The sequence below is a fragment of the Drosophila sechellia genome, chromosome 3L (assembly GCF_004382195.2).
Source record: "Drosophila sechellia strain sech25 chromosome 3L, ASM438219v1, whole genome shotgun sequence".
NCBI lineage: Eukaryota > Metazoa > Arthropoda > Insecta > Diptera > Drosophilidae > Drosophila > Drosophila sechellia.
This window is the reverse complement of record NC_045951.1, coordinates 805101-816505: the sequence shown is the minus strand read 5'-3', so window position 1 is coordinate 816505 and position 11405 is coordinate 805101. Positions and strand designations below refer to the sequence as shown.

Genomic DNA, 11405 nt, shown 5'->3' with positions numbered 1-11405 from the left:
GCCGCGTGCATTGCATGTTGAAATCCAATACCCGTCACTCAGTCCCGCTCCTCCAGCCCCAATCTCCAATACGATCCCATCCGATCCGATCCGATCCCCATTGAAATCCCAGTCCCAGCCGAACTGATTCCATTCCAATCTCAGCTGGGCTGAGGACATCTAGTTGCCATTAAAGGGGTGCTCTGCCCTGTCACTCTCCGGTGACATCCCATTAATGACTTCGCCTTGGAATTCGGAACCAATTTCGTTTCGCTGCACCGATAAAAATTTCCACACTTCCCTTGGCAATTGCGAAATATAATGGGATCTTGTGGTTTCCATGTGCTAAGTGCTGCTAAGGTTCCCCACTTGACCATTTCGGTTCAAACTGAATCTTGAGCAGAAACTTGGGAATACATCCACTTCTTTCAGTGTCGTTTATTTATAAACATATTTTGCATATGGCCAGTGATGATGATTGGCGATTGGTGATCCAAGATCAGAGATCCCACTTGCAGTCGACGAGGCTTCTTGTCTTGGACTTTTTTGCTTTAGCCGCATCCGGCCTGTGTCGATGGTTTTTTCAGGTTTGTTTAACTTGTTGTTGTCCGTATGGTAACTGAATACTAATTTCGTAGCAGAAAAAGTTCCATTGAGGCGTCGATGATCGCTGAGCTTTTGTTTACTCACTCGCTCCAGTCGCCCCCTTTCCCTTTCTCCTCCGGGCGAAACAATAAACTCAATTGCGTGGGAATGGGAACTGAAACATAAATGCTTTTTTTTTTTGTTTACGCATGGGTATAACTGCCGAGCTCAGCTGGATTTCAGACTCATGGTTGGTCTGATTGATTTGCGTTAGGGGTATGCAGATCATGGGACCAATAACTATAAGTCAAGTATTCTAGTAAAGCAGAAAAAAATATACATAAAACTATTTATTAACGGAGCGCTAAGTAATAGTAGCGATGGAAGCCAAATAGAAGTCGACTCATTGAAACCGAACTATTCAAGGATAAAACAAACTGAAACATGGCTTCAAGAGGAAAACCAAACATAAACTTAAACTTAAACACAAACTCAAACCCCAATCGAACTGATGGGTAGCTGCACTGAAATAAATTCCTAATTTATAAATATATATATAAATATATATGTAAATGGAGTATTGTACTCTTTGGAGCTGAAAAGTTTGATATTAAATAAAACTATTTTTGTTGAAGTTAGGAAATTTGGAGTGGATATAATTTCATAAATTTTTTCGTGTGTTTTTGCCAAAAGTGAAACAGCAGTGAAAACGGCGGCAGAAGGCAAATGAACTGCTGTCAAAATAACCCCAGCCCCGTAGTTAGGGTAAAAAGGACACTCGGCGACAAAAGGCGCACAAAGGACATATCGATGGAAGCCAAAGTGGGAATGCGAATGGGAATCGTGCAGCCGGCGTTACGATAGTGTGCGAGACAGGGACGGGGAATCGAGCGAGAGTGAGAGAGAGAGGGGGATAGTGTGTCAACCAGGTGAACTGATCAGATGCGATTAGGGATTATTATGCTATTACGCAGGATACGATTAACAATGCCCCTCCTCGGCCGGCAGGACAACAGCAACTGCGCCGCACGCCGTCACATATGCTGCAACATATTCCGTTCCCTCGAATCCGGAAAATATATATCCCCGTACATGGTTAGGCAAATGTGCGCTGTATTTTTTGCTACCCTAATTGACTGGAAAAACAGCAGTTGGAGGGCAGTTGAGCAAATGCATCGCATCTGCAGGATAACTGCGCTCCTATACCAAAAACCCAACGGCTGCCTTTGTTTGAACTGCATTTTACCGTTCCGACACACCGGGCTTTTTTCACTTTCCCCGTGTTAATTGCGAGCAGCTGAGGTAAGGGGAAATTACGAGTAAATATGGCATTAAATATTGATCACACTTTCCAGTAATATGTGTTTGGTAAGAGGTTGATCAGATTCGGAAGTGCTTAGTTTCGTTGTTATGCGGGTTAGTGGTAACCAATTATTAAGCTATAATAAAATATATTATGTAATGATTATAACAATAGGAATGTGCTGTTTCTGGGCTGGTATAGCAAGGTATAATATCTCCAGAAGACATGCCAATTACTTACCATCTTAAGCAAACATTTATCGGCAAAATTGAAACCCACTTATGGCTGCGCAAGGTGGTCAAGTTGAAACGCAACAAAACCGATCATATCTGGGTGGAGTTATCCTCATTAGGCGGGCGACAGAGGTGCCCGAGTTCGGATCCGTCTAGACGGCAGTAATGGCCACGGGCATTAGAGGCTTGCCAAAAGTGAGACATTTGGCTGCTGCAACTTCATTTGGGACACGGACTGCGACCAGGTAGTCGGATGTGCAGCAGCAGCCGCCTCTTGGCACAAATATTATGGCCACAATCCGCTCTTCTGGTCACAACACCATTTCCCACTCCGCTTGTCCTTTTTTTCGCACAAATCGCAGCAGGTGGTCAAAACCCACGTATTCTCGTGTGTGTGTTTTTGGTTTTTGTTTCGGCCTCGTCAATTTGTCGCCAGTTGCTAATTGCTTACATTTTCCGCCAGGCAGAGACAGCCCCTGCTGCCGTTGTTTTTACTTTCAAGCTAAGAGATGATCGAGCCGGGCCAGGAAGGCCACTTGCCCACTTGGCCGGCCACTTGTCATATCTGCGATGATGGATGGGAGCGAAGAGCCGGTGTCGTGCAGTGGCAAATGGCTTCTTGAGCCGCTTAAGTCCACAAAAGAGCCCAAAAGTGGCTTCCTCCCGATGACTGCTTCCCGATAGCCCACTCGAAAAGGGGCTAAGCTGACGTCTCAACTGAAGGTAATCACTCCTCGAAGGGAGTCGTCTCTAGTGGCTACCCGCAGTCCCCTGATAAAGTATTTTGTAACTTTAAATTGAATAACTCATTTACCCAAATGAATCTGATGCACATTTAAATGATGCTCCAGAGTTAGTTACTCAGTGTGGCACACCAAACAAATCAATGGTGTTATATATAGAGGCATTGTTTAATAATTATATACCAAAGGTATGCCCTATTAACCTTGATTTAGTTGTTGCACATCGAACATGACGCAACTTCACATGCAAGCAGAGTGGCGCAGTGGAAGCGTGCTGGGCCCATAACCCAGAGGTCCGAGGATCGAAACCTTGCTCTGCTATGTGCTTAGATTTTTTTTGGGAGATGAAACAGAAAATATTAAATTTTTTTGAAAAATATGTAATATTTTAGTGAAGAACTAGAAGCTATATATATTCGAGTTACTTTTGTGTCATTTTCTATCAGCATTTATCAGCGATGCTGCAAGAAACGAAAATTCTAAATAGGTTTCTTTGTAGTTTGAGTTGAAAAATTTCCCATGGAAGTACCATGTCCGGCCAAAAGCTGGGGAAATCTCAAATGCCCACATAAATCTTTCGGCCATCTATGCGGGTTCTGAGATTTCAGTTCTGAATTCCAGTTCGGGTTCGGGGTTCTCCTCCTTTATCAGCTGCACAGTTTCCGATGCCAAAATGTGAGGAGCAGATATCGCACAGCTGCTCGGGGCATTCCACGCACATGTCCACGATCCGAATGAGATTTCCTCCGATTCTGGGGTTAAATCGAGGAGAAGGCGGTGGCCATGTGCTGCTCTTCAGTTTGTCGACGGCGGCGGCGGCTGCATGCCATAAAAATGATGAGGCGAACTGGTTGCCAGCCGTCGATGGAAGTCGCAGATTGGTCTTGGTTTGAAGTTGGTTCCCCTCTAGAAGATGCTGATAGTTGCCAAATGTTGGTATAAAAGCCGCTAAATAAATAAATCATATTTATAAAACATCACCCGAGAAGCGAAATGATACTTTGTATAAAAAAACTAATGAAGCTCTCTAAATAGGTTTGAATTTAGTTATCAAAAACCATTAGCACAATGTTAAATGGAAGAATTTCCAGGAGCCAGAGCTCGTTTATTCAAAATAAATAATATATGATCATCCTTTTTGACTTAAGTACAGTATTCCCGCTCCACGACCCTCAGAATCCGGCAGAATCCGGCATATGTGCCGTGGAAGTAGCCAAGCTGGCATTTCTGATGCCAGAGTGCCGGCTGCATGTGTGATCGCGGATCGGGAGTAGGGCATCGGGGCGAGGAAAGCGCACACATGTGACGTGGACAGCTGGGAGGATGAGGTGGAGGATGTGGCTGCGATGGAAGGGCCTTGCCGAGGGGGTTGGGCGGCGAGGCAGGGAGGGTGAAAGGCAGGCAGAAACAAAGGCAAGCCGAACCGAAACGTCCTTGCCCCGCAGCAGGAAGCTACATATGCGCAAGCTGCGCATAAAAACTTGAACGATCGACACGTGTGCAGAATTTCCGCGCGCTCGCCGGCAAGAGGCCAACAGCAAACAGCAATCGCCAAGGAAAACGTGTGTGGAAATGTATCGCATATGTTGGATGGATGCAGAGCATTCCCAGACTGCGCTATCGATATACTGCCAATGGCAGAGCAAATCCCCTAGGCAGCTGCTCCAGGCTGGCCACCAAAAACGGTAGCCGTGCAACTTTCTATGCCCATGCAATCAAATCGCAAAACGCACCGCAAACGAGGGAAGCGGCGAGCTCGTGAGGCTGGGAGGCTGCCAGGCTGGTGGGAAGTAGGGAAGCTGGGAAGTTGAGTATGAGCCACTGCAGCCAAGCAACTGCCAATGCCGATGGACGGAGTTGCTGCCTGACTTTCATTAGCATTTCTAACGGCCAACGCAGCTGGCAAAGACGAACTCCACACCACTCCGCACCACTCCACAAACAAACAGATGCTGCCGGCCACCGAGGCCAGGAGGAGTAAGTAGCCTCTGGACGCTGGACGCGAACTGGATCGATTCGAGACGACAACGTCATCGGGACGGCGCCGGGGCAAGGTGAAATGTGTCCAGGTGCACTCGGGAAAACTGGGTGATTGATTGGGTATTTAGGCGGGGAAGTAAAGAGGGTAATATACATTTATAGGGCTATATAGGTTATAGCTCTGAGAGTATGCAATAAAAGTTACTGAACTTTTAGACTTTCGGTGACTTTAATACTCAAGTAATTTCTCTGCTCTATGATTATATTACGAATATTTCGCGCAGTGCATGTGCAACAACTGTACGTTGTATGCATTTGCGTTGGAAATATATTTTTAATTGCTATTGGAATTTTTCCTTGTGCGCCTCGTGGACATCTTTCATTCGCTTGCGGATTTCGGACTGCGGATAGCGGATTCGTGTGGGTTGCCAGTTGCAAGTGGCCAGTTGGCGAAATGTATCGCAGTAGTTGGTCTGCCACAGTTGCAGTTGCAGCTTACTTGCTGGCGCACCATCAACTGCGTGACAATTGTCCGGTTGCTGGTATTGAATTCAATTAAAGCCGCTGGCAAAATGCAAGAGCTGAAGCCGCTGACCGTTTGACATAATAACTGGCCACATTAGCAGCAATTGGTAGTGGTCAATTAACTTTTTTCTGCCCGTTTTCGCTCTCCTTTCCCCATTTTCCCCGTTTTCCGCCACGCTTGTCGCGCTTTTCCTTATTTGCAACATTCATTGACACCTGCAATTGCGGAGTTGCAGGTTGCCAGTGCTGCTGTCGTGTTCATGTTGTTGATTGGCAATCAATTTGTTGTCCGTTTTTATGATTCGCAGTGCGTCAATGTCAACTAACTGTTTTTCTGCCGCTCTCTGGCAGTTGGTTATTTATTATGTTGTTGCAGTTGCAATTAACACGGCAGCAACATGCCGCATTTCCCGCAACAATGGCCAAAAGCAAATGTTGCATGTGGGAGTCGCAGTTGCAGTTGCAGTCGCTTTTGCGATGTTGCTTCTGTCGATTTGCGGCGCGTGTTGCAGACGTGAAACCAGCAGCAGTCTGCCAGTCTGCCAGTCTACCAGTTTTCAAGCCAGCCGAACCCAGACATATGGCCGAGATAAGCGGCATAATTATGCAAATTTGTTATAACAATCAGCGGCACCACAGCAACAACAACTGCAATTCCAAGACGACGGCCACATTTTATGGGCAGCGTTAAACGCCGTCAACAGCAATTGCAATTGCCATTTATGGGGCGTTAGAATCTAAGTTAGTACATAATCGCTTGTGATAGTTTTTATTTATTTGCCTATATTTAATACCCATACCCGCGCCATCTTAAGTTGGCGCTCCCAGCGATGAGATCCCCTAGGAATCGAACAAAGCCTTCATAAATCGCCTTTGGCCAGCCCATAAAAATCTTGGAAACTACGTTTGCAAATTTGAATACAAACATTGACAATTGACAGAGTCAGTCCGCCGCAACATTGGGCAGCAACAAATCAATTGCAGCAGCAGCAACATTCTCGTGCATATGGTAGGATACAGTTAGAAAAATTCTTGGTTCTCACAGAATAAATATTCGATCACCCTGATAAGACACTTTATTACTACTTAAGCATAGGTAGATTGATTTGTCTTTACTCCAGACTTTTGTGTGGTGCATGCAGCATTCGAAGCCATTCTTTCTGCGAGTGCCTTTGGTATTCAGATTCCTTAGTGGCTAGGCTACGATCATTGTTTTCCATTCTCCATTCTGGCTGGTGACTACGCATGCATAAATGCCTTTATAATCATTTCGTTGAACAAAATTTAGACGTCACTTGGCTGTCAGTTGGGGCTTGATCGCCTGACGAGCCGGACATGTGGAAGACTGTGCAGGATCGGAGGTCGAGCTCGGGATCGGAGGAGAGCCAGGGCTCCAGATCATGTCCATATTTGCATTTTTGAAATGACACATGGAAATTTTCGATGTTTTGCCTTTTGGAAGAGAGCGGCCAACAGATTGACAGCAGCTGCAACCGATGACAACAGCAACATGAGACAAACAGCACAGCAGCAGCAGCAGCAACAATGGCCTGGAATGGCAAGCGAAAGTCGTGCGCAAATCCGACCAGGCGACAGCATATGGATATGCTGCTACATGTGATATATATGCTATATGGATATAGCCGGAGATAATTGCTGTCGCATATCTTCCACGTCCACTTGTTGTCGCCGACTTTGCTGCAGCAACAACATGTGTTGCTCTCGGCTTTTGGCCGGCTGCCTTTTTGGGTTACGGCGATGGCAACATGTTGCAACCGTCCAACCGTCGAGAGTCCGGCTGTGCAAATATTTGGAACTTCCCCCGGCAGGAAGATACTTGGCTGGCCTATCTAACATCATGGCCAGCACATGTGCGCCATATCGCACGTATTTTCAACGCATTTTGGCCCACTGTGCGAGCAAGTTCAATGTCTGGCACAGCAGCAGTGGCAACAACAACAGCAACATCAGCCATAACAACCGCGAGAACAAAACGCAAATAATATATGTACAGTGCAAAAGGCGAGTGAAAAGCGTTCCAGAGAGATTTTATAATTGGTGGTGTATGCACTTTCCAAATGCTCTGTAAATAGCGAGAGTCGGGCTACGAGTCCCTTCCCTACAATCAAGTGATAAAAAACAAATAGATATTGAATGGTTAATAAGAAACTATATTTTTATAATCCGACTTTTACCTATATGGGACATTGTGTGGAAATTCTACAATCCCGAACGGAAAACACGTGCAGCAAACAAAAGCGTTTGCCAATAATCGGCGATGAGCACACTGCACCTTTCTCCGCGTTCTCTGAGAGACTTCCAGTCGAGAGCGAAACAAAACTTGCGGGGCTATTTTGAGAGAAAGCGCTCTCTGCTCTCTGCGCCAAGGCAGTTTAGAACCGCACTTTGCTCAGTTCGCCAATAAAGACGCTGCCACATGGACATGCACAGGCTGATCTTCGAGGTGCAGCAGCGCCGGGCTCTCTGGGACGCGAGGCACCCGGACCACGCCAACCGCCCGGAGACCCAGCGCCTCTGGAACGCCGTCGCGGAGGCCGTCGGAATGGATGGTGAGTGCACTGAGCGGACTCGGGATGTAGCATGTAGCCAATATTCAATATTCGGATCAACACAAAAATCCAATTAAAACTAATTAAAATTAGTATTATTTTTAGTGTTTCTGGTATTATTATAAGTAGACAAGTATTTTATGGTTATTTGTTATTTCAAAGTATCATTTCAAATCATATAATTGTTACTTTAGTATTAAACTTTCTTTCGGTGTACTTTGTAATGAGTGCATTGTTTACGTTCTCTTTTCTTAATCGCGTATGCTCCTCTCTGACATTTCAGTTGAGCTTTGCCGAACCAAGTGGAAAAATCTGCGTTGCAGTTATCGCCGCAGTAACCGGCGTAGTGGCGTCTTGAAGCACCAGCAGTCGCCCTCGCCGGGTCACCAGTGGTCATATGCGGAGGCCATGAGCTTCCTGGACGGCCAGCGGGAGGAACGTGATAACAGCAACAACGGGGAGGAGGAGATGGAGAGCGCACTGAAGACTGAAGCCGAGCCCATGCCCATGTTGTCGACCTTTAAGAGCGAGGAAGTCTCAGCTGCGGATGAAATGGAGGCGGACAACGATGCGCTCATGCGCGAATTCCAGAACGTGTCCACTCCCCAGGCGTTGCGAAGGCTCTCCGAAAACATCTCATTGGCCAGTGCGGCGGCGGAGGAGCAGGTGCCTCACACGGCCGCCCAGTTGAGTCCGAATTTGAGTCAGGGAAGTGCCATTGCCGCCGCAGCAGCCAACAGTTGCCATTGCGCGAAGAGAGTGGACGAACAGGTCGACTTCCTGGAGAGTCTGGAACGCGAGGAGCAGCAGCTGATGCAGTCCACCAGCCAGGATCTGGCCAGGTGCAAGAGTGTCCTCCATGTGGGCGACTCCGACTACAACTACCTGATCAGCTTTCTGCCGTTGATGAAGCAAATGTCGCCCTTCCAGAATGTCTTCTTCAGGGCTAAGATGGGCGAGCTACTGCTGCAGACGATGCAGCAGCCTCCGGTGCAGCAGCAGTTGCAGCAACAGCAGCAGCCGCGGCAGCAACTGCAACTGCAACAGCAACCTGAGCAGCGGCAGCAGCAGCCCTCGCAAATGTTGTTGAACCAACAGCAAATGGCCTTGGATCAGGCGCAAGTGAGCACAAGCTCCACGAATTGGATCTGAATCGAGGATTAGAACCGAGCAAATAAGATATACAATGACCCCCTTAATGTTAAGTGTGCGAACTGGACAAGAGCGCGAGCACCACTGTGCGCAGGTGCAGTGCACAGTGGTCCGATTTGGCTGAGATTACTTTTGAATTTTATCATTGCACATAAACAGAAATTAATAAAACTATATATAATTTTAAGTCTTAAAATTGAGGGGCTAATTTGCTTACCGGGGATACTGGCTTAGATGTTAAAGAATATTTCGTCTTTTTGTTTAGCAGGGCTGCAAAATATTACCAGGGCTGCCGAAAGCTAGCTTATAAGCTAAAAATACTAAATTTAAATCTAATCCTTTATTGTTTACCAGGGCTGAAAACTCTTTGTTTAGCTGTTTTTTGGGTGTCACACTGTTTACCAGGGCTGAAAACTCTTTATTTATCTGTTTTTTGTGTGTTACACTATTGGAATAACATTTGTCAAATCAAGTCAAAGCGAAAAATAATCTTGCGAATTAAGTAAGTATACATTTGAAATTGGCGTGGAGCTACCAAAATAACAACAGCTAATTCAGTTTTGTGAAAACCTTATCAGAAAATGGCCAAGAAGATATTGTCAGCGTCATCCAAACTAAATGATTTAAAAATAAGTGCCATGGTGCAGAGCCTACAAAGCATCGACCAGAATTATCCATCCGGGTTTATAAAGCAAATGGTAATAAATCCGGTTATGAGCGCCATGACAACCCAGGATGAGGAGGCCAAGATGCAGAAGCTGAAGGAGATTCTTCAGCTGCTAAAGGCAGTCAACAATAAACTGATGAGTCAGCTGCCTTTCGATGTTCTTATAAAGATGATGTAAATTATTGAATACAGCGATGTGATGGTATTCATACGATAACTGCGCTTGAAGTTTCAATTGGGGTGTCACCCAGCATCCATCCGGAATGCCATGCGATGCATGGCACACTATTTTAGTACGATTATTGGGCCCTCTGCCTGCGCGTTCAATGCACTGCATTCTGCTCTGCCCAGCTTCCAGCTGCAGAGTAAGCCCAAGATGATAGTGACAATCGTGTGGGCGTCCGAGTGGATTCTACGGCTTCAACTTCAGCTTTTTAGCCTTACATCCAGCTGCAGATGCAAGGGCATCCGACGTAATCTCGCCTCCGGCTGCCCACACATGTCCGCATTGAAGCGGCGAAACGGGGCAGGGGAATGCGGGGAGTCAGGGATCGCCCGTCGCCTCAATAAATTACTGCACACTAGAATGAACCCCATCAACGACGGTGGTCCTGCTCTTTCCGTCCGTCCGTGTGTTAAAAGCCAAGTCCAAACTTAACATGACCATAAAAAAAGAACGCGGCTTGAAAAGCAAACAGAGGAGGGGAATAGGTCGCTCGAGAAATCAACGCAGCTGCGGATGACGAATCGAAATTGACATTGAACCGAGCGAGGCTGGAGCCTCCAGAGGATCGGGGCTGCAAAGGGGGCAAGTCCAGGGGAGAGGCCACGACAATCGACTTGGTGGCTTTGCTTTTGCTTTTGCTTTTGCCTCTGCGACGTCATGTGTTTGAACTTGTTGCAGTTGGGGCATGGGCATGGCTATTGGATTCGACTCTTGTAGGTTGTTGGTTGTTGATCGTTGCTGCTTGGTGCTTGGTGGTTGGCTCTTGGCCTGCCCCATGAATTCCAATTTCAATGGCAGCCATCCACAGAGGTTACCAGTGCACGGCGGAAAAATATTGTGGACATGACCAGCTAGTTTATTATGTTAAATAAAGATTCGTATCCTATTTACTAAAAAGTACAAAGGTTGAATGGCAAATGGCAGTTTTGGCTAATGAAAAAAGAGGTTTTTGGCTTTACTTTGTATGTTTTCAATTGAAATGCATGTAGTTGATTTTTCGCAGTGAGCTAAGCGTTCTGAAAAACAGTTTAAGGTGTGTTCTTGAGCTTGAAAGCCGTCGAGCCCACAGTGGCAGTTACCGATTCCGATTTCGATTCCAGTGATTGGAAACAGTTGGGGCAGAAGGGGAGGAGGTGATTGGCGGCGCGGGGGCGCAATTAACGGCGGCCAAAAGAAACATTTGCAAATCGAATGCAAATTGACATTTGTCACTCGAACGTGCCCATGGCCAATGCATTGCATAAAAATCCACGGTGCCGAACATTCCAAATTTAGTTTCCATTCGCCATTCTTGGCCTCACATTTTCAACCGGACCAGAGCGTTGAGAGAAGATAAAGGAAAAACCGTAAAGATACCCGAATCGGTGATTGATTTCGCACCTATTCTTCGACGTGTTAATGATGCTGATGGCCAAGCGGTGCATTTACCTGTTGGCTTTGTT

The 11405-nt window shown here is 46.4% G+C and overlaps 1 protein-coding gene and 1 non-coding gene across 2 annotated transcripts; both read left to right on the top strand.

Annotated features, from left to right (window-relative positions):
- The first annotated feature begins 3092 nt into the window (after positions 1-3092).
- Trnam-cau lies at positions 3093-3164 on the top strand. The gene has a single exon. It is a non-coding gene; the product is annotated as a tRNA-Met (tRNA).
- A 4431-nt stretch (positions 3165-7595) lies between these two features.
- LOC6610218 (probable basic-leucine zipper transcription factor Q) lies at positions 7596-9266 on the top strand. The gene is made up of 2 exons (XM_002034789.2): positions 7596-7918; positions 8202-9266. The coding sequence occupies exons 1-2, from the start codon at positions 7786-7788 to the stop codon at positions 9068-9070; spliced, it is 1002 nt and encodes a 333-aa protein (XP_002034825.1). The 5' UTR covers positions 7596-7785; the 3' UTR covers positions 9071-9266.
- The last annotated feature ends 2139 nt before the right edge of the window (positions 9267-11405 follow it).

Coding starts and splice junctions, on each gene's coding strand:
- LOC6610218 (XM_002034789.2), top strand. CDS start 7,786: ATGGACATGCACAGGCTGATCTTCGAGGTGCAGCAGCGCCGGGCTCTC. Junction 7,919..8,201: donor GGAGGCCGTCGGAATGGATG/GTGAGTGCACTG, acceptor CTGACATTTCAG/TTGAGCTTTGCCGAACCAAG.